The sequence below is a fragment of the Tamandua tetradactyla genome, chromosome 1 (assembly GCF_023851605.1).
Source record: "Tamandua tetradactyla isolate mTamTet1 chromosome 1, mTamTet1.pri, whole genome shotgun sequence".
Taxonomy (NCBI): Eukaryota; Metazoa; Chordata; class Mammalia; order Pilosa; family Myrmecophagidae; genus Tamandua; species Tamandua tetradactyla.
In genome coordinates this window covers 1,993,388-2,017,185 of record NC_135327.1, presented here as the reverse complement: position 1 = coordinate 2,017,185, position 23,798 = coordinate 1,993,388, and the positions used below count along the sequence as shown (strand labels likewise).

Genomic DNA, 23,798 nt, shown 5'->3' with positions numbered 1-23,798 from the left:
AGGCCTAAGGCCGACACGCGCTGTAGCGGGCCCTACAGGGTGCAAAGGCCACACTGTGTGGTCCTAGGGCCAGTGTGGGCAGCCCAAGCAGCGCTGGACTCCTGCAAGCCGAGGCCAGTCCCAACCAACACACTATCGCCTGGACTGTGGACCTGCATCTGAGAATATATAATTGGGTAGACACTGAAAAGTGAAAAATGGCGACGGGGAAGGATGAGTCTATTTTCTTAGTATGTACTCCGTATACAGACTCGTCTTTTGATTATTTCTCTAAGTTTCAAGTTAAAAACATTTGAAACCATACCTTCAAACCCTATCTCAAAACGAGCCAATTGAAAATGAAATGTAGTTACATATAGAGCAATGTCTTAAGATTTTGCTTAACTGGTTTAACAAAATGTCTTTCATCCAACAGTATTCCATTAATTTCTGTAACTGATAAAATACATCTCTAAAAACCAAACCAGTATTTCAAGGGAAAACAATAGCAGAAAAAAAGTTGGACAAAAACTATCATATGTGGGGCAAAACATTTGATTCTGAGGAATAAGAATGAAGAATCTAATTAGCTGTTGCAGAAGACATGCAAAGGTTAATATAAGCAAAATAATTTTATCTTAAAAGTTCAGTTTTCCTAAAATATACTTAAGATTTTATATTGTGATAATGCAAATATGAAGGGAAAACATCTGTATTTCATCCTTTGCCTCATTTATGAACCAAAAAGGGATGTTCGATTCAGATACAACGTTTAAAAAGATTTTTAAAAGTCATCAGATTTACTAAAAAAATGCATCTGAACAGCCCAGATTCTTTTCTAAATGATTTCCAAATGGTGAAAATTGTCACTGCTCACTTTCTTCTCATTAAATTCCAATAGTGATAGTGTTGTAATAATTGTGGGAATAAGAACTAAAAGATGAGGTTCTCTACTATGGGTTCTCTAAGGTATTTACTTAAACTCTGCTTCACATATTTGACACAAACCTAACTCTGGATTTAGGCTAATGAGAATAGGTTCTGAACAGAGTAGCCCAAAAATTCAGAATATTTACATTTCTATTACCTTAGCTTAAAACTAATAGTTCACATCATCCACTGATGAATTTTCTAGTTATTATTAGTGAAATCCCAATGAGAGAAGTCACATCCCCAAGAAAGGTGGGGCCAGTTGCACAGCCCTGCCCATTAATGGGATGTGTACCCTGGATTCAGCTATTGGAAGGGGGAATATAATGACACCAAATGTTTTATATTCATACTCTGGCATTCATTTCTGGTAGGAACTATTTGAGAGAAATGCAAATGAAAAATCAAACTTTAAATTTCTTCAAGCAGCCAAATTAAGATGGGAAAAGGCAGTAATTAGGAATAGTGTTCATTAAACAGGATTACTACATAACTCAGACACCTCTTCTATTTACTTGCAAAGAAAAGTCAACTTGATCTTAAGCTTTTTTGTTCAAAGTATGTAGTACCCAAATTTTAAAAGGTACATGATCCAAAAGGTGGCTATTATTAAAAATTCATTAACCTTTTAAAAAAAATACCTACCTTTAGAGAAGGTGAATAAACAACATTTGTGCTAGATTTATTATACAAGTTAACCTGCATTTTAACTGGCAGAATACCCTTCTGAATGGAAAATAAAGCTGTCAGGAAGGGACTTATGTCATATGAGTAATGATGTATATTTTGGTGAGGGTATTAAAATAATATGAAAACAAATATTTTGAGAAAAAAATCTTCATAAAAAAATTACCAAAACAGCTAACTTTATGCCTCAAGCTCTTCAGTATTTACTGACAGAGGTTGCTGCTTCTATTAGAAGAGGAAAAAAAGAAAAAAAGAAAAAAAAAAAAAAAAAAACTATGCAATGAACTGCCAGGCTATTTTCAATTCACAGAATATATATTTTAAATACACTTGCTCTAACAGAGGAAATACTTTATCATGGCAGCAGCTGCAAAGACCAAAACCTTAAAATTTTGCTCTAAATGTTTTAACTCATTTAAGACATTTGAGATACATTTTTAAGGACAGGGCAGAGGTATGTTTCTTCCCCCAATTCATACAGGAAACAGCCATATATATTTTATGAATATAATTACTGACATTCCTACTTCTGACATATATTAGATACAAAGAGCTACGGATCCAGCTTTTATAAAGAATATTTCAAAATCATCCTAATATAAGAAATTTGGTATTCACATACTCTAATGAAAGTAGCAATAATTTTGTGCAAAAAATCATACATTTATTTATAGATCTCAGTACAGCAAAATAAAAAAGAAATTGAGGAAAGAGTTCATTTTTCTAATTTAAAATATAAAATGGGAGTTTCTTCAGAAAAAAAGATTTACATGAAATTTACCTTACCTTACAGTTTATGCTCTAAGAGTACATTTTATAAAAATCAGCAACCAGCCTTCTTTTATGTTTAAATTGAAATGAACATAAGTGTAAATGAGTAACTTTCTTTTAAGTAGTAGCAAAAAGAGTCAATAATCCTTTCAAGAAAGAGACTATTTCGTTTCCTCCCAACTTGGATTCACCATAAACACGATCCACAAATGATATCGGAACCTAGTTAAAAAACAGATACATTAAAGTCAATCTTCAAAAAAAGTGGAGAGGCAGAGAAGCACCTAGACAATAGAAACAGCATTAGTCCTACAAAGAAAGTCCTTCAAGTACATTCAGATATAGGGGAGTCTTACAGCAACTGTGTGTACCTCCAAGATTTCAAAATTAGCCATATATTTAATACCTAAACACAGGTCACATGAACCAAATCTGTAACTCTGAAAAGCACCTGTCCTGAACATTAAGTTGGTTTACTCATGTTTCAGGCTGCATTTCAAGGAAAAATTATACCCTTTTACTTCATTCTTTAAGTTACCAGTTAAATTCAGCCCTTTAGCATTATGTTAAAAATCTTAAATATCATGTATCTAATATTTAATATCTAAATTAATACAGATACTCTTCTTCCCCCCAACTGTGTCTATAATTCCAAGTAATTTTTATATGTTCACAGGAAGTGGGCATGTGTAACTCATTATTCATTTTAAAGTAGGTGGCTGTTGGCTATGACAATGAAAATTAATGAAGAGACTCGTCCCACTAATTCTGGCTAGTCAGAACAAAGGGCCAGAATGGACAAGGTATCAGCAACTTTTAGTTATGTAAAATAAATGGTGCCTTCAGTTAATGATTTAAACTTTATATGTCAAAAGTGATCCAAATTTTTAGCCTTGAGAATTGGACATTCTAAACAAGTAGAAGCCTCTCATGTTAGTTTAGTAGCATGAAAGTTAAACTTACATTATAAAGTCTAAACTTGAGTGTTTCTTTATTAGGAATACAACATACTATTCACCATCCATCCCATACCTCGCCAACTGTATAATTCATCTGTCTTGCCCGAACAATCATCTCCATCTGGAAGACATACCCCTTAGAAACACATTTTTCTATTAATTTCTGTAGAACTTCCTTTCGGTATAATCTGTAAGAAATTAAAATAATGTATGAATAAAAATTCACTGGAAATTGTAGAGCCTAAAACTTTCACTAGCAGTTTGTGTATAAAAATTTCTCAGTCAATGATTGTGATATACTTGTCAAAAAAGTCATTAAATATTTGCTAAATAATGTAGAAAATGAATTCTCAATACCTTTTGGAAAATCTTTCTATTATATTATAAAAATCATTTTGAAGAACTTTCATTATTTTAGTTTATAAATTTTCTTAAAATTTACTTTTCAAGTTGCAAAAGAAGAAAATGTTCCAAAACACCATAGCAGTAGAGTTGACAGAAGATGTGGAAGTGACAATATAAACTAGATGCCAAGAAAGAACCTAGTAATTAACAAGATTTTCCTCATCAGCTGAGCTTGGCGATAGGCATGTATAATCGGTGAATGCACAGCCTAACTTTAGATGGACTGCAGCCAAACAGATCTTGCGGGTTTACAAATAAGAGGACCTAGAAGTCTAAGGGCTGTGGACCAGCCCAATCATGTCCTTCAGTCAATAGCACGGAACTCTGTTTTCAGAGTTACCAAGGTCAGAAAATGATCAGTCTCTGAGTAGAGAGGCAGCAATTTCTTTTAGGAAAGCAAGCAGAGGCAGTTTGGGGCAACTCTGTTCCTTTCAACAGTTAAGGTGGGTTGGATCTATGGTGCCTTAGGGTTTAAGCTGTAACCTGTTATTTCCTCAGGGTTCCTCTAAGGTTACTTTACCAGCTGGCTCTGCAAGCTCTTAAGTGGGGATAAGACCACAGCACAGTGTGTGCACTCCTTTACCCAAACAGGTTTCATAAGGATTCAAAATAAAGTAAGGAGACTCTGTTGGCTCTAACAGTTACTCAGTAACAAACACTCTTTGGACAATGTACTGTTTCTGGTACCTCTACATACCTTGGAGTTGTAGCAGTGAATGAGAAACTAAATAAAGATAATATTAATATCAGATGGTGTTAAGTGGGGAAAGGAAGGTGGGTCTGTGGGGTGGGTAAGACTAGAATAGTGAAGGCCCAATATTTTAGCATTACCTTTAAAACTGGGATTGGGCTGTGAATTTTTTCCTCAACTTTAAGAAGTCATTTTACTCCCCTTAAGACTCACTTTCCAAGACATTTATTTCTCCTCACTGTGCCCTACAGCTAATCAGGTAAAATTATATACATGAAGCCATATGACCCAAAAATAAATGGAACTAGGACCAGGTAGTCTTTGCTTTACATCACAATGCATTCTTTTGGGATTCCATTTCTTATTTTGTTAAATAACATGCTTCCTAAATATAGGAAATTTAATAGTAAGTTGAACCTTGCCGCTTATACTTAAGTCACTATCCTTTTGAGGAGACAAGAGCTTTCCACTATTTTGAATAACAGTCAAATTTAACAGGCTCACTTTTACTTGTGTGTGGCTGCTTTGCCATCTGAATAGGACACAGCCACATCACCCCCTCATGACATGAAACCCAGAACTCCCAGGTCATCTTCACCCGCCTTTGAGTCCCCACATGGCTCTATGGACACCCTCACCCCACTGCTCTCCATGCTGTGTTTTTCTCCACAGCATAACCCCCATAAGATACTGCCTATACTTGACGAAGCTGTGGGTCTCACGCCACTGGAACGTGTGAACTCCGTGAGGACAAGGACTTCTGACTCTTGTTCAATGCGTAGCACCCAGTAGATACTCAAAATGAGGGACAAGATGCACTGCTTTATAAAGGCGAGGCGGCCCCCTCTGATGAGGTCAATAGGGAAACCAGGCCAAAGACAAGAACCCCTCCTCCATAAGGAGTGGATCTCCATTCAGAACAATCACACCCTCGGCCTGTAAACCCACATGGACATTCCCTCTGCACAGATATTTTGTGAGTGCCACGATTCTTTCACTGTTGCTATGTAGCAATCAGAGATCTTAATCAGATAACTAATTCCTGTGCCTTGAAGGGATTTATGGGCCCCTACCTTTTATATACCAAATTCTGCTTTCTAGTCAATTTTCAGTTTAACTCTAGAGAGGCTTCACTTTCATTTTGATATTTAATTTGTGATGGCTTCTCTCCATACTTGCTAACCTCTCTCCCTATCGCTGAACGAATGCTGTTCAATAGACTTGCAATTACACTAGAGGTACTAGTTAATCTTTTTTGTTGTTGTTAACTCTGACACTTAAGGACCTAGATTTTCCTGTTTTAAATGAAGGACCTAAGAATTAACATTAAATGGAATAAAGCATATATCAGGTAATGTAAATCATTAACCAAAGCATGATGGGACGTTAGAGTAAATGAACAGACATTTGTAGTTTTAGAGATTAAAAAATAATAATAAAATAAAAATCTAGCAACCTCAGTCTTTAGTCATTTGACATGGCCATACAAAGCAATTCATCTACTGAGGTCTTAAAAAAAGAGACAACAAACACAAACAAACATTAAAAAAAACACCCAGGGACCTAGAACAGCAGGCTTTGGTCCTTTTTTTTTGATATCTGGAAAACAAGGGAACTGAAAAAGGTCTATATAAACATTACTTTAAACTTGTCCGCAGACGATGCAGACCCCCCCCCCCGCCCCCCAGGGACTGAGCACTGATGATAACACCCAACCTGAGCCCTGCCTTCAATGCGCCTTAAAAAAGTCTTTCTCCCTAAGATGATGCTTAGAATTCAGTCAGCTTTCTGGAAAAAAAAAAAAAAAAGAAAAAAAAGAAAAAAGACTCAGGAAAAAAAAGGGTAGAAATGTAAAGATTTCTTTGAAATAGCCACTACAAAGCAAAAGAATTTAGGCAAGAAGTTGTAAATAACAGAAAATATAAAAATAAGAATTCTCACTGTACCTGAAGCTTCCTGTCAAATCAGATGCTCCCGGTCTCAGCAAAATCTGAGTTATAAAATTGGCTCCACGGCTGCCAAGGAAAATAATCAAATCGTCTTTCAAAATATAGTTTATAAAACAGAGAAACATATGCAAACATACGTACTGAAAATACCACACTAATTTCACAAAAATGTTAGTTCACTAGCACAAAGAAATTTTTAGTCAATGAAAGGAAATCTAATACTTTTCATGTTTTCAGAGAACACAGGGAATTTTATTCTTTGAAAAGTGAAATTTGGAGAGGCCCCATAAAGCAACAGTTTCTCCAACTTTAGGTAAGTACTAAAGTAGATTTTTAAAAACCCCTAATCATATTTACCAACAATCATTATTTAGAAATACGAAGATCTATGAAACAGCAAACAGGGATTTGGCAATGTATTTCCTTTTCAGATTCCAATAAAAGAACAAAAGGATTGTTTTCAACTAGGTAATAGGTTAAGTCTGCATAAAATTTTTTTTTCTTTAAAGAAGTAGAGGAAGAATGTTCAGCGTTTTGGAGAATCTCTGGAAAATGACTTCAGACTCATTCCATGATTTTAGATTATGTTTTAAACGCAACTATCAATCAGTTACAAGCTACAGGTGACTAATAGCTCTTACTAACATTTCAAAAATACATCTAAGAGCCTAGAGAACATGACTTATGTATTGCAGCTACTTTAGCATCCTCAGATTCTTTTCTGGGGCAATCTGGAGAGAACAGCTTCTTTACAAAGGAAAGATTTTCTTTATGCACATAAGCACAGGGTTACGCAGATGACACACACAGCCATAACACTGGAATAATGGGTAAAGAAAATACACTTCCTCTTTAATTTGCTTGTAATAGCTACAATAAAAATTCTAAGACTCTTTTCCCCTCTGCCCACTCTGAATAGGATTAAGCAAAAGAATGAAAAAAATATATATATATACACACACATATGAAATTTGTACAGCTATTCATGTTTAAATTTTTAAATTGGGGTCCCTTAATTAAAACTGGAGTCAGACAGACTGCGTTCAAGTCTAGAAGTTTAACTCGAAGGCAGTACATACTCTAATAACTCATTAACAGCTAAGTGTTAATGTGACCCTGACTTGGCTTTCCTAATTTTAATTAATAGCTGAAAGACCAACTTCAGAGAGGTCTCAGAGATCATTCATTCATTGGTCTCAATTATGGTTGCACAGTAAAATTATCTAGGGGCCCTTGTGAAAAATTCTGATGTTTCTGACCTACCTCTGGAGAGTCTGATTCAACTGGTTGGGGGTGGGGTGGGGGAGCAATTATGTGCAAATTTTCTCCCTACATGATTCCAACATGTAAGCTGGGGTTGAAAACCTCTGTTTTATCCAATTCCTTCATTTCACTGAAGAAGCTATTGAGACTCTTAAAAGTTTTAAACGACTTGCCCAAAGTACCACATTTAAGATGCAAGAGATAAGGGTTACTTAGCAGAATCTTCAACAGAAGGAAATGGGTAGTAAGCATATTAATATTAGTAAGGATTCCTGTAAGTGTTATCCATTATAGACCCCATCTTCTCAACAACTCTGACAAGCAGATACAACAGATATTAAATATGATAAATTTTCTACAGGTATTCCCATTAAGAGGTGGGTTCTACTTTCTCACCCCTCAATTATACAGGCTTTCTCTGACTAAAGAATGGATGCTGTGCAAGACCCAGAGCCAGGCCTTAGGAGGCCCTGCAGCTTCTGCCTTTGTCCTCTAAGACGCTGCCCTGAGGGCCACATGTAAAGAAGCCTGTACAGCCGTCTGGAAGATGACAAGACACATGCAGGTCTGAGATGGCTCAGCCACCAAGCAGCACCAATGGCCAGATTATGCCTGATGCCATTGTGGAGCCCAGCCCAGCCCACCCTGCAGCTGCATGGAGCTCATGAAAGAGCCCAAGGGAAGCCATCAGAGGAACCACCAGTCAACCCACAGGAGCACCAGAAATAAATCAATGTTGCTTTAAGTCACTGAGCCTTAGGGTGGTTTGCTATGTAATAATGGGTAACCAAAACAGTAGATTTTATTTCCATCTTATGATGAAGAAAGTGAAAATTAGAAAAATACATGCAAGCTGACACAGGTAAATGACAACTAGGATTTGAACCCAAGCATGTCTGTCTGACTCAAAAGCCCCACTATTTTATGCTGCTTGCTAATATATGAAATCCATCCAATTTACTTAAAATGATAAAAATGTAAACATGGTGAGGCTAAATAAACCAGACTCAAAAGGATAAATACTGTATGATCTTACTGATATGAAATAATCAGAATAAGCGAACTCACAGAACAGCCTCTAGAATAAGGTTAGAGGGGACAGCGTGGGATAGGGAATAGGGAGGAGAGCTTAAAACATACAGTTTCTGTGTGGAATGATGGAAATGTTTTGGTTATGGTGGTGGTGATGGAAGTACAACACTGTGAATGTAATTGACAGCACTGAAATACATATTTGAATGCAGTTAAGAGGGCAAATGTTGTATATATATGGTAATAGAACAAAACATTTTTAAAAAAATTCATGGAATATATAGTTAGTACAATTACAGAAATGTGCTTTCATCAGTTGGAACATATTTCTCATACCAATGCATGGTGTTAATAAGAGGGTGGTATATGGGAATTGTTTTTTACACGATTGTATTTTACACATGACTGTTCTGTAAACCCACAACTTCTCTAATACTATAAATGAACAGTTCACTTAAATCAAAACTAAAGATCTGGTAGATAATTTCTGCTGAACTAGACCATTTCTGACAAGGGTCCAAAGGTTGATGCTGATTTTTCCTTAATGTAAAATATACAAAATAAAATACTCTAATCATAAGAAAAAAACTGTAAGAAGCTACATGGGAATATTTATTTTACTGGAAGTTATGATTTGGTCCCACAATTCCCAAGGCAGCACGGTAATTTAATCCAAATATTTTTTATCAACATATACGTAGTAGTTACACTAAAAAATCAAGAAATGATGGCACAAGTATTTACCTGATTATTTTTCTCTTCAGATCCCAGCCATATACACCTCCATTTCCTTTGTAACGAGTTCCAGATACAATGTCAAAATTAGCCTCCTTCTGCTTCCTGTAGGAAAAATTAGCTGTCAATTAGAAAAAGCTATTAAACTTTGAATGGTTATTTTTCATGACCCATACAGAGAATTTTTAAGACCAGAACAGAACACAATGCCAAGAAGATGAACTTTACTCCTGAAAGATTTTCTTTCAAAGCAGGGTTTTTAACCCACACACATATATATTTATATATATTTTAAATATTTTTACTGAGAAATAACCACACACATACAGTTCAACCATATACAATCAATGGCTCACAATATCATCACAGTTGTGTATTCTTTATCGTGATCATTTTTGGAACATCTGTATCACTCCAGAAAAAGAAATAAATAGGAAAAAAAAAAAAGAAAACAAAAGAACTCATACATCCCACCCTATACACCTCTTCCTTCTCATTAATCCACAGTATTTCAATCTACACAATTTTAACCCTCCACTCCCCCATTATTTATTTATTTTCTATCCTTATTATTTTTTTTATTCATCTGTCCATACCCTGGACAAAAGGAGCATCAGACACAAGGTTTCCACAATCACACAGTCACACTGTAAAAGCTATAGTTATACAGTTTTCTTCAGGAATGTAGGCTACTAGAGCACAGCTCAACAGTTTCAGGTTCTTCCCTCCAACCACTCTAATACACCATAAACTGAAAAGGGATATCTATGTATGGCATAAGAATAACCTCCAGGATAACCTCTCGACTCTGCTGAAATCCCTCAGCCACTGACACTTTATTTTGACTCATTTCTCTCTTCTCCCTTTTGATCAAGAAGGGTTTCTCAATCCCACGATGCCGGGTCCTGCTCATCCTCAAGAGACAGTAAACCTGACTCTTCTTCTCTTAATTTTTAGAATTACAAAATAGCACTATCTGCTGATTGCACCACATAAAACCACCCTAAAACGTTTTTTTACATGGGCAGGCACTGGGAAACAAACCCAGGTCTCCGGCATGGCAAGTGAGAATTCTGCCACTGAGCCACCATTGCACCACCCTAAAATTTATTTTTTATTTACATTTTCCCAATTCTGTTCCTTCCCCTCTGAAGGAGACAATGCTAACAGATTGGTATCCCTCCAGACCTTTCTCTTTGCTTAAAGATCGTTAATCAAAGACACACATATCGCTAGAGATTTTTGGTTGGTTTCACAAAATTGGGATGCAAAAAAGCATTATATTGCAACTTGCTTTTTATCAGTTAACAACACATATCATGCCCATTTTCTACCATCTCCATGTTATTGCTCTAAAACATTTTCATTTTTGACAAACCTTTGGGTAATAAAATAGTAACACACGGTTACTTCTGTTTACATTTCTTGACTACATCCCAAGTCAACGTCTCTTCTACTTATTAGCCAATTGGACTTCCTCTACACAGGGCCTGTATAATATCTCTTACCCATTTCCTGCTCCACTGGCTCCATTTCCTCACCAGATAAAAGTGGTCTGAGTACTAGAGAAATAATCCCCTAACTATGATTCTGGTTCAAAAAAAAACACAAAAAACGGTGAACCAGCTAGTGTTCTCCGGTAACTTTATGCAGAGATGAAAAAAATGAAGTTAACCAGTAGGGAACAGGGAAAAGGCACTCCAGACAAAGGTAACAGAGACCTCTGCATGAACAAAGAAATGGAAGTATGCCTATGGTGTAGTAAGCAAAGGGGCAGGGACACAAGATGAGTTCAGAAAGGGTTCCAAGGGCCAGATCACATAGAGCCTAGAAGGGTAAGGGAAGGAGTCTGGATTTTTTCCCATGTGTAATGAACAGGAACTCTCTGGAGTATTCTCAACAGGGAAGTGACATGATCTGAGTTTGTTTTTGGATATTTACTTTAGATTTAGAACAATTTTCAGGTTCTTATTCCAAGGGCATTTTGTAGTCTCTTGAATATAAGAATATATTCTGCAAATAATACAATTTGTATCTTTTACTAATATTTACACAAAGTTCTCACCTTATTACATTACTTAAAACTTACATGTTGAATGATAGCTGGCATTCTTATTCTAATTAATTTATTAGAAACACGTCTGCATTTCAGCATTTAGTAAGATCTTTATGTTAGGACTGGGTCATCTTTAGCATATTTAAGTGGTTTCTCTCTATTTCTACTTTAAAGTTTGTATGAGAAACAGCTACTCAATTTTATCAACTATCTTTTATAGCATTTAGACTTAATCATGCTGCTTTGCTAATGTGATAAATGAATTATGTTGATGGATTCCTGATGAACCACACTGCATTCCAGGAATAACCCTACTTGCTTTATGGTGTGTTACGACGCAGGACTTAATTCCACCTAATAGCAAAGACTACCATTGTTTTCTGTGGTGTGGAAGAATTCAGAACACAGAAATGATCTGATCTGTTCCAAAGGGCACCTACAAACATGCAGTCACGTATCTAAGTTTAGTTCTATGTTGGTTATATGTTTTATAAAAACCTTAAAATAGCATACGTAGCTTTAATTAGTGAATGAAAAATGCAAATAAGTCTAAAACCAATATCAAATGAATGGTTTGATATTGAATACTTCTTTCAAGTATTTAGAAAAATACCTACCTAATGAATTCAGGAATAAATTTTGGCTGAAATTTAGAAAGAATAAACAGAATGTCAGTAAAATAGGCTAAAACTTTCATAGTTTAACTAATAAAGAAATATGCTACTTACATGGTGTGAGAGATCAGCATCCATAATAATTATGTAATTTCCTGTAGCATGCTTCATTCCATGTATATATGCAGTTCCTAAATACAAAAGCATTTATTTTCATTAAGGAAAATTACCAAAAACATTTACATATACATTTGAATTGGGAGGATACTGTTTAGCACCTGAAAAAGTATATTAGTCCTTAAGGGTGATATTAATAAATTGGCATTCTTCATCTTAAGTATATATAGTTCACACCTATTACATACATGAACAACAAGGTAGCTGACCTCCCACCCCCAATTTGGACGCTGATTCAACAGAAAAGAAAATATTGCGGTTTAGCAAGGAAATGGTGTAAAAGTCTTGGATTATATAAAAATGATTACATTCCCAAGGTTTTATTTATTTATTTATATATTTTTTACATGGGCAGGCACCGGTAATCGAACCTGGGTCTTCTGGAATGGCAGGCAAGCATTCTTGCCTGCTGAGCCACCGTGGCCCACCCTCCCAAGGTTTTAAACAAAACATCTTTATGTGGGCACTTCCTAAGTGTCTACCTACACTTCTCTGAGCACAGACTTACATGTCCTGCTTTCTATTTGATATCTCTACTTAGATATTTCAGAAATCTCATACACAATATATTCCAAAAATCAATTCCTGATTTCCCACCTTTAAAGAGGTCACCTCTCTCAGGAAATGGCACTACCAACTATCAGCTCACTCCATCCATAAGTCTAGGAATGAACCTTGATTTCCTGCCTTTACCTCCTATTTCTAACGTATAATTAAGTCCTACGGATTCCGTATCCAAACTGGCTCTGCTTTCAACTTCACCTTCATCCCAACCATCATCCTCTGAAACCTGGATGACTACCTATCCAAAATCTCCTGGCTTCTACCTTTCCCAACACTCCATGCCCTTTTCCATAAAAGCTACCCAGAAGAGTGGTCTTTACACTAATTCTGGTACACTAAAAGTCTTGCTCTGGTATTTGGGGTCAAAGGTGCAGCCAATAGTTACTTTGCCAATTTCATGCTTAAAGGTCCCTGAGAAACCTGGCAGGTGGAGGTAACTGGTCAGAAGCAGTTACCTGACTGGTTTGGGGCCTGCTGCATTCTCCAGTCCCAAACCACCAGAGTATCTTACTATCAGACTAAACCCTTTCAACTTCTTTTGTTAAAAAGTGACTATCCAGAGCTTTTTTGCACAAATCACTGACTGATCAGTAAATCTTAGCTGCTTTCATGGCAGTTCTCAGTAATTACAATCCTAAATTACTCTGTGGATTGAGATATTCCAAACATTTTGATGATGCCAGAAAGCTGACAGTCTTCAGGATAACCGATATCTATTTTTAAGAACTGTGCTTTCTCCAAGCTCCCCCAATTTTTCATTTAAATCATATAAACTGTGACCAACAGTAAAAACGGAGGCATTCAGATTATCATCTTAGAATTACTATCTAAAGTGGCATGTTGGCCCAAGATGTTTGTCTTGAGGTCCCTATGTGTTCTGAACTGCATGAACTACACTGACAGGGTCTCTTGTCACCTGGCTTCCAAACAGTTTAGGCCAATAGGAGGTATGGGGGAAGACAGAAGAGAGAGAGAAAAGGAATGGTTCAAGTGTCCCCTGCTTACTCTGCCTTCCAGCAGTGGCTGGGTGTATCACAGGGATCAGCTCCTGCCAGGTTTCCCCTACTCGATTCTTCTAGCTACTCTGGGCAGCCCTGGGTCCTGTGCTCTGGAAACACTACTTCTTCCCACTGTTGCTGCATCTTTAGGGGTGGGAGCAGCCCACAGCTGTTACTAATCTGAGTAATCTCACTATTCCATTTGGCTTCTCAGCAATTCCTTTATCTGTGTAACTACATTCCCAATATCAAATTCCCTGTAGTGAAAAGTCTTAACAGTGGTTTCTATTTTCCTGAGTCGGCCATGACTGATATAGGCAGTCTAAGTTAAACCATTCAAATGTCATTAAGAACATTTACAAACCATCACAGTACATTACTATATTTTGGCCCCATTTTAAACTGGGAAAATACACATTGGTTAAACTTACTGAGGGAAGCAGGAGGTATGAGGGATGATAGGTTCTACCTACCTAGTCCCAACTTTTTCTCTCGTGGTCTTAAAAGCTGTAAGAATAAGAAACAACATTTTACCTAAAAAACACACACACACAAAACTGAACTACTTTTGATTTTTTCATGTAAATGTAACTGAAATATTATTCACAGAAATGTAACTGAATTTATTCGACATTAAAAAAAAAACAGGATAGTTAACACTTCTTGCCAAGGTAATAAAAGCATTTGTTAATAGACCAAATAAGTTTAAGAGAGCTTTTGAGAAAAAGCAATATCCTTTCACCCCAACACAATAAAATTTTTAAATCTTTTTTCTAATGCCACTCATCATACTTTAAACAATATACTTTATATGTATTACTTTATTTGTCAACTTAAACAATATCCCTCAATTCCTTCCTCTGAAAACTGAGATTTAACTCACTTATTCTATACCTTCTCCGAATATTCAATAGCCATGTTTGTTTTGTCAATTTCTTTTGTGATTTCAAATGTTTATACCACCTTGCTTCTATTAACTTAGCATCTGGTCTTTACGCTTGGATGATCTCACGTCATTCTCTCCTGGCTCAATGATAATTAGGGTAAAATTCTAAAAACGAAGGTTGAATTCTCTCTTTTCTTACAATTTGTCAATTACTTTCTATATTTTTTACTTCACAGTTGGACCCTGACTTTGGTGAGCTTTTTCCTTTTTGGCTAAAAAGGCAGAGGGCTCATGACCACCCATTTCATCCCCTTCTGCATTTGCCAGCATATATAAACAGGTTGCCCCAGACTGCAAATCTCTGAACAAGATAATATCAGCTCAATTAAACTAGGACAGATTAATTTTCTGCCACATGCAAAGTTTTCAGGAATAACAATGATAGATAAAATATATTCCTTCCTATAGCTATGCAGAGAAACAGATGTTCATGCAGTTATCTACAATTACAATTTATTGAACAAAATACAAAAAGTTAAGTCAAATCAAAGAGTTTTTATTGATTTTGTGGCTGAAAATCATCAACTGACTGAAAAGTTACTGATAAAATACTGACCTGTTGGGTACCTGCCCTGTAAGAGCAAAAATTTTAAAGTTTATGAGGTTTTCTATAATCTTATGTTTAAGTTGGAAAAATCTTCCTTTTTAAAAAATAATTAGGGATAACTTTGTTACTTATGACACAGAATATTCAAAGGTTTGTATAAAAAATATCAAACAATATGTAAAGTATGCAGGAAGCGTTTTCGTTAAGGAAAAAGAGAGTAGTCTTTCCCCTAAAGTAAAATAACTGATTGCCGCAGAATGAGAAACAGAAATGTGTAGGACAAAATAGATGGATATAGAAAGTTATAGAAACCTTGTCGAAAGTGAATTTTATTGGCTGTGGTTAAGGCTGGCTAAGATTTTATAGTTTTATAAGATTTTTAATAATCTTATCAGATGTATCTTCATGCAAAGCAAGAATTTGGTTTTCACTCTGTTAAAATGACAATGCTTCCTTGGATGTTTGTTCGCTCTTGGCAAGAAACTATAAAAGGTTTTTAATCATCTGAGTAATCTGCCTAGATGACAAAGATTCTATGTCTTATCAGACTAATGTACTTATTGATAAGTATGTTGATCATCTCCTTTCTTATTGTTTAGACAATGCCTCACATTAAAAAAAAAAGTCTTTTTCTAAAATCATGTTAACTCTTCTATTTACTTTCAAACTTTTATGTCACCTTGATTAAATAAAGAACTCCCTCAAAAAGTTTAAACAACATTGCATATGACAGATAACCATGAAACAGTTACAAGAATGAGGTAATCTACTGATAGGAAAGATTGCCAAGATATACTACAAAAGTGTAAGAACGACACAGTAAGATTACCTTGCTGTGCTGGTTTGAAAGGAAGTATGCCCCTAAGAAAAGCCATGTTTTGATATAAATCCCATTTCATAAAGGTAGAATAATCCCTATTCAATACTGTATATTTGAAACTGTAATGAGATCATCTCCCTGGTTGATGTGATTTAGTCAAGAGTGGTTGTTAAACTGGATTAGGGGATGACATGTCTCCACCCATTTGAGTGGGTCTTGATTGGTTTACTGGAGTCCTATAAAAGAGGAAATATTTTGGAGAATGAGAGATTCAAGAGAGCAATACTACGAAGCAGAGAGTTCACCAGCCAGGGGCCTTTGGATAATGAAGAAGGAAAATGCCTCCCGGGGAGCTTCATGAAACAGAAGCCAGGAGAGGAAGCTAGCAGATGATGCCATATTCGCCATATGCCCTTCCAGCCAAGAGAAAAGCCCTGTATTCGCCATGTGCCTTCTCACTTGAAAGAGAAACCCTGAACTTCATTGGCCTTCTTGAACCAAGGTATCTTTCCCTGGATGCCTTAGATTGGACATTTCTATAGACTTGTTTTAATTGGAACTTTTTCTCGGCCTTAGAACTGTAAACTTGCAGTTCATTAAATTCCCCCCTTTAAAAGCCATTCCGTTTCTGGTATATTGCATTCCAGCAGCTAGCAAACTAGAACAATGACACAGTAAGATTACCTTGATGTTTAGAACGAAGAACCACCACCACATTACCTAATTGTACAGATGGAGAGGAGACGCATACACTTACACACAGAAAAAGGTTCGAGGGAGCATACACCAAACAGGTGACCTGGGTCTCTCCTGGGGCAGGACTGGGAAGAGGGTCAGGAATGCTCATCAAAGGCAAGTTCAGCTTTGCTGTAACATTTACATCTTCCAAGAATATACTGGTGCATTTCTAACATAATAAAGCACTTCAGATTGTCTCTACTTAATGTTCTTAACTTTTTCCCCTTTCTCCTACTTTCTGCCTCCTCGCGGCACTCTGCCTGCCTGTTTCTATGTGAGGTAGGGGGCCTTGCTGCCCTACTGATTTGCTGTGGGATCCTGGGAATGTCAAGGGCACAGCAGACCTGACCTCACAGGGTAGTCACATGGAATTAGCAGGGAATTCATGCAGAGCTGGGAAGACTGACTGGCACATGGTATGCTTACCATAACTGCTTATAAAATAGTATAATTTGATAAAAACTTTATTTTGTAATAAAACAGTCACTGACTACCTTGAGAAAAAAGACACCATAGAAAATATTCCAAAAATAGGTAAGTGGATGTACTTAAAAACAGAATCAAGATTACATACTACGTATACTGTTTTACAAACTGCTTTATAAAAATTTTTAATTGTAAAATGCAGTATATATACACAAAGCAAAGAAAGAAAAAGCAATAATTTTCAAAGCACATTTCAACAAGTAGTTACAGTACAGATCCAAGAGTCTGTCACGGGCTACCACTCCACCATCTCAGATCTTAAACCTTAAGAAACCTTAAGAGATTCTCAGTTTGAGCCCTAGGTGTTCTTAAAAAATCAAATGGAGTGATGTTGATTGGGATTTAGCAAACCATGGCAATTAGCACTATCTAATTGAAGCTTACATAAGAGTAACCTCCAGAATAGCCTCTTGACTCCATTAGATCTCTCTTAGCCACTGATGCCTAGCCATATTACACTTCTTTTCCCCTTTTTGGTCAGGAAGGTGTCATTGATCCCACAATGCCAGGGCCAGACTCACCCCCGGGAGTCATGCCCCACGCTGTCATGGAGACTTTCATCCCTGAATGGCTTGTAGCATGGAGGAGGAAGGGCAACTATTTTCCTTGCAGAGTTGGGCTTAGAGAGAGAGAGGCCACATCTGAGCAACAAAGAAGCTTCTTGGAAGCAACTCTAAGACCTCATTATGGGTAGTCTTAGCTTCTCCCCTACAGAAATAAGTTTTGTAAGGGAGAACCTCAAAATGAAGGGCTTGCCTATTTTCTTGGGCATCCCCAATGGCTGAGGGGGTATATGGGGTTTCCCAGATGGGAGAGTTTAATAGTTCCACAGAATATATTTATTTTTCCCTTAGAACCCTCAAGGGACTCTACCAATATGGAATTACAAGGCCTCATTCCTGTTTCGGATTCCAGGAGTTTAAATTGTTTAAATGAGCTCTCCCGACAGGTTGACTGAGATTGTTTTACAGAAAATTTAGGTTCTAGACATAATAAACCTCTCTGCCTTTGGTCTCATACAGTAGAGTAGCTCTAGAGTAGGTACACGATCATTCTTTACCTTGCATTTAGTTTACCTTAAAGCCAGCCAGACTGGCTTTGTTTTAAACTTTAAATGAGGCCCAATCTCTTTTTCGACTACTTGAACTGTTATTATATATAGCTATGCTAACTTTCAGGTCTGCAGCTCCATTTCTGGCTCTTAGGTGTCACACAGTTACTCAAAGTTCTAGGGAAATAGAAGCTGATACACATATAGCTAAGTGTCTCATTATCTAGAAATACATTTACAATATCAGGCTAAATGTGGCTGCTATAAGGGTTTACAATCTAGACTCCCACTACTCTTCTAAGTGTTTTTTGAAAGAGACCTTAGCATATTTGTTCTCTTGTTTATAAGCTGCTTTTTATACTGAGCACATCAGAGAGGAATATTGCTGAGAGTCATGAGAAGCGCCAGAAAAAATCATCAACTTATATTAGGATGAACAGTATTTGAGTGGACCCAATTATTATACTTTAAAACACCAGGTATGTTTGCTTGAATAAAAGGAAAAAAGAAAAATTTTCAACTATGAAAGGCTAATTGTACCCTCTTCCTATTGTGAAATTCTTCCCTTATCAGTGAGGTTCAAAATTTTTTCATGTTTACTGGCATCTATGCTAAATATTTTATCTGAGGTATTCTAAAATGTTTCAATAATAATTTTCCCCCATCTTCTCCCCCACTAAATATATTTGTCACTTAAAAGCAAGGAACTGCATTACTGGCAAGACCTCACATTGTTAAAAAAAAAATTTTTGTTTTATGAACTGTCTGCTCTTGTACACGTGATTGATGTGCTGGTTTGAAAGGATCATGTGCCCTAGAAAAGCCATGCTTTAATCCTGATCCAATCTTGTGGAAGCAACCATTTCTTTTAATCCCTATTCAATAACATAGGTTCGAATCTTTGGATTAGATTCTCTCCAGGGAGATGTGACACCCCAATTGTGGGTCTTAACTTTTTGATTAGAAGGAGATGTGACTCCACCCATTCCAGGTGGTCTTGATTACTTTATTGGAATCCCTTAAAACAGGAAGCATTTTTTGGAAAACAGCTTCAGAGCCATGAAAGCTGCAAAGCCCAAACAGCCAGAGACCTTTGGAAATGAAGAAGAAGCCCCTGGGGGAGCATCATGAAACAAGAAGCCTGGAGAGAAAGCTAGCGAAACTCAGAACTTCATCGGCTTTTCACGAGTGAAGATAACCTCTTGTTACTGCCTTAATTTGGACATTTTTATAGACTTGCTTTAATTGGGGCATTTTCACAGCCTTAGAACTGTAAACTTGCAACTTAATAAATTCCCCCTTTTAAAAGCCGTTCCATTTCTAGTATATTGCATTCCGGCAGCTAGCAAGCTAGAACAATTGGGGTGCTCATCTCTGTTAGAGATGATATTTTGGTATTTTGGGGTGGATAGAAGTTTAATCTCTCAATCTCAATAAACAGGTTTGACATTTTATAATGAAGGGTGGGCCACGGTGGCTCAGCAGGCAGAGTGCTCGCCTGCCATGTCAGAGGACCTGGGTTCGATTCCCGGTGCCTGCCCATGTTAAAAAAAAAAAAAAAGATAATAATAATGAAGATGTGCTTATTTTTATCAGAACAATTTTAAAAGTACTAAACTGTAAATTAATGTCTAAATATAGGTGACTTTATCTGATTTCAAGTTGCAGGTTGAAGGAACCCCCACAGACCAAATATGGTAGAAGCATCCAACATACATAGGCTGAAGAATCTTGGACCACTTCCCATAGCTACTGTTAACAGTTCAGAATACCTGTTTCCAATTTTGTTCTTCAGTCTCATCTCTGCCAAAGGAGAGTGACAAGAGATTCAAAAGTTCAATGGGAAAACCTAAAGTGCTCTAAGGGGCATCATATATCACCTAAAAACAGTCACACTCCTGAGGTACACGCTGTCAGTGGCAGGCAGAATCCTCAGCTGTGAATACGCAGAGAAAGGAAGATTAAGAAAGACACACAGTCCCTGTCAATTCAGTATCATGTTTTAATTCCTCCCTTTGGGAGATATCTGCAGAATCAGAGTTCATACACAGATTCACAATTTCCTGTAAAATTACCGCTGACCCAACATATCAAAAATATGGAAAACTTCAAGCACAATGAAAATGCACCTCAAGTCTATAAGGTATTTCCTACCTATTCAGTTCCTACACAAACAGATAAGAATTTAACCATTGTTCATTTCTTTCCCCTACATAAATCTTTCCCCTAAATAAATTTATACAATCCATATGATACAAAAACCTTCATATAACTTACAATTTTGTCTGACCCATAGATCTTCTCCAACTGTTCAGCAACTTCCCTTGTTCCATCTGGGCTTCCATCATCTATGATTATAATTTCATAGTTGATTCCACTAAAATAAACAAAATTTAATTTATTCTCAAAAAATAACAATGCAAAATGACTAATTTCTCACCAGCATAAGTAAAAGTTTATTGCTATATTTAGCCATCTAAGGAAACATTCAATGAACAAATGACTAGGAGTTGCCAAATATTTAGTACTTTGTCTCTAAACCCAATATGTTGCTGGAAAATACTAGTATAAAAATCCGAAGATACTAAAATATTCTCATACTGAAAACATTATCTTTAATTAAAAAATATATGTGTAGGGGAGTATAGGAAAACTCTACTTTCTGCATGATTTTTCTGTAAATCTACAAATCCTCTAATAAAAAATTTTATAGATCACATAGAGATAGAATGTCATATGAAATTTTATTTATCTACTCTCTGGGAATAGAGACTGAATTGTAGAACCGTAATATAAAATCTTAAGTTATATAAGATATTCCAAAAATACTTTAAGAAGGCAACCAAATGGATTGATTAGTTCTAAATGATGATTCTTTTAAATTCAATTCCAAATATAAATAATTTCAAATATATTTATTTAATAAATGTGACTTAATTTTGCTTAAAAAAAAAACCACAAAAGCCCAGGTTAGACTGATGCCACCATTTTTTTTTTTAGCACAGGCAGGTACCAGGAATCGAAATTGGGTCTCCTGCATGGCAGGCGAGTACTCTGTCACTACACCACCATCATCTGCCCTGATCCCACCATCTTTTAAGCCACTGTTTCATACAGGCATGCCTATTGTCCCATAGCCTCTAATGAAAAACCACAACAGCAGAATTACAAAATATTTCCTAGAACTACAGAATAAATGTTTCTTTCCAGTAATTTCACATGATAATTTCTATTCTAAAAACTCCTAGCCAACACAGTATTGATGGAGAACTACTACATGGATGAATACATGATCACCATCATTTTTTTTTATATTAAAAGAATAGACATTCTTTTTTGTTAACTTTATCGAGACAGCTGAGGGAAAAGAAAAAGGAGGGACAGCCAACCCCCACCCCAACACAACAATCTGTTTCTTTTCAGTCTGGTTTTAAGAAACATATACAAGAAAATCAATCAGGCAACATCACCTTTCCGCTGCACCTTAAATTTGAACCCAGTGTGTACATGCCAAAACAGATTATGAGTCTAGCAGAGACCTCTTACAGAAAGACATATACTCCATAAACAAAATGGAGTCATTCATACGCAGATTTACCCCCCACGGTCAACATAAAAAAAGTTCACCCTACCTAATGGTGAGGCAGCTTAAAGAAATCAAACTGAGCTGATTTAGATAATATGACCGCATCTGAAATAAAGTTGTCTTTATTCCATTTTGATTAAAAAAAAAAACCCACCCATAAACCATTAAAAAGATAAATTACACTAAATAAAACTTCTAAAATTGAGCAAAAATACATACTATAAACGCAGGAAACAAATTACAACAAGATCAATTACATAACAGTTAATTTCCCTAATTTGGAAAGAACATATACAAACCAAACTAAAAAGATAAATGAAACAGAAAAAGAGAAAGACGTAAAAAGAAACTTTTGAGGGGCCACGTAGGTAAGGACTCAAAGAAATGCAAATTAAAAGCAGCATAATTTTTTTTTTACCAATTAGCATTTCCAAAAATACAAATTTAATAATGCTGAAACTGGCTGGTTGGTGGGGAAACAGGCATTCTCTTAAGATTGCTTGAACAACAAACTGATACCATCTTTTTCGATAGAAATTTGGCATTAACTGTAAGTTTTAAGCACCTCTTTGTTGACCCAGCAATTCGACGCGAGGACTTTGCTCCTGGGATACTAGCATACCATGCAAACGTTCACTAACATTCATTTAATAAAGAATGAATAAAGGGCTCACTATGTGTTAAGCACTTTCGTAAGCACTGGATATACGGTGTGAACAAGGTCCTTATTCTCATCTGTAAAGCAAAGGCCAAAACAGAAAACAAACTCTGGAAACAATGTGTCCAATGAGACGACCCCCTCAAAAAAATTACATCGCAGTTATATGGACTATTATCCGAATTCCAAGATAACCTGTTAAGCCTGTATGTGCATATAGAAGATCTTCAACGACGAATACAGCCCGACCCCTTCTGCGTAACCCTAAAACACATCCGAACTCCAAAACCACCACATTCCCTAGTTTTAAGAACCACATCAAAATCCACCCGTGATCAACGCAGAAACTTCTCTGCTTTCTCCTCTAAGAAAGGGTGTCCCGCCCCGCAGCAGCTCCCCAACCCACGCAGACCAAGCCTCGTCCTTACAATCAGCGCTCGGCAGCGGGCGGGCTCCAGCCGCGGCCCCAACCGCCCGGACCGAGCGACGTCAGTCACTTTTAAGAAAAAGGCGGGCGGGGGGCGGCGGTGTAAAATAAAGATCAAAGACAGAAATAAGAACCCGGGACGCGGACACAGCTAGACGAGCGTCCACCTCAGTTTCCCTCCCAGGGTGGCCTCCGCCCCGTAGGAGCCAAGCCGAAGCCGGGCAGGGCCGCCTGGCGCTGCCAACGGCCGACAGCCAGGCCGGGAGGCCAGCTCATCCCGGTCCTCGGGAGAGCGGCCGGGCGCTACCTCTCCGAGAAGCTTTTCACCAACAGCCACACGATAAGCGGCAAGTTCTCGCGCTCGTTGTAGGTGGGCAAAAGCACCGAATACTTGTCCTGCCGCGCGGCGAGCCCCCCCGACTCCCGCCGAGGCGCGAGAGGAGAACGACTGCCCTCCGTGGCGGCCATGACGGAACTGCGCAAGACGTCAGCGGCGGATGACGTCAACCCTACGCGAGAAGACGGCGGGGTGGACTGTACCAAATCGGGGAGGGTCGATCTATGTAGTTGGAGTTCTGGTTCTCATAAGGCTCTCTGTATGGCACCAATTAAAAAGTAAATATTTAAGAATCTTTACAGTGTAACCTAAAGTCTAATTCAGGCAATATATATGTTAACCCCTTTATTTCCAAGCTCCATGAAGCCCTTTGGTTTATTCCAGTCGCCAGG

General features: G+C 37.1%; 2 protein-coding genes across 2 annotated transcripts in view; both read right to left on the bottom strand.

The window, feature by feature from the left end:
* ADNP (activity dependent neuroprotector homeobox) overlaps nt 1-2,493 on the bottom strand; it is a 31,383-nt gene extending 28,890 nt beyond the window's left edge. The window contains exon 1 of the mRNA XM_077166647.1: nt 2,383-2,493. The gene's annotated coding sequence lies outside the window, so the exon portion shown is untranslated. The remainder of the gene's footprint in view (nt 1-2,382) is intronic.
* DPM1 (dolichyl-phosphate mannosyltransferase subunit 1, catalytic) lies at nt 1,926-23,566 on the bottom strand. The gene is made up of 9 exons (XM_077166671.1): nt 23,377-23,566; nt 20,676-20,775; nt 14,284-14,317; nt 12,186-12,262; nt 12,075-12,100; nt 9,411-9,506; nt 6,369-6,437; nt 3,400-3,514; nt 1,926-2,589 (listed from the first exon to the last, which is right to left on the bottom strand). Exons 1-9 carry the CDS (start codon nt 23,535-23,537, stop codon nt 2,485-2,487), a joined length of 783 nt encoding a protein of 260 aa, XP_077022786.1. The 5' UTR covers nt 23,538-23,566; the 3' UTR covers nt 1,926-2,484.
* Between the last annotated feature and the right edge of the window lie 232 nt (nt 23,567-23,798).

Bases quoted from the DNA above. Each gene is read 5' to 3' on its own strand.
- DPM1 (XM_077166671.1), bottom strand. From the start codon at position 23,537: ATGGCCGCCACGGAGGGCAGTCGTTCTCCTCTCGCGCCTCGGCGGGAG. The intron at 12,263-14,283 runs GTAGGTAGAACC...TTTTGTATTTAG, and splicing joins AGAGAAAAAGTTGGGACTAG to GAACTGCATATATACATGGA. The intron at 2,590-3,399 runs GTATGGGATGGA...TTTTTTAACTAG, and splicing joins TGAATTATACAGTTGGCGAG to GTTCCGATATCATTTGTGGA.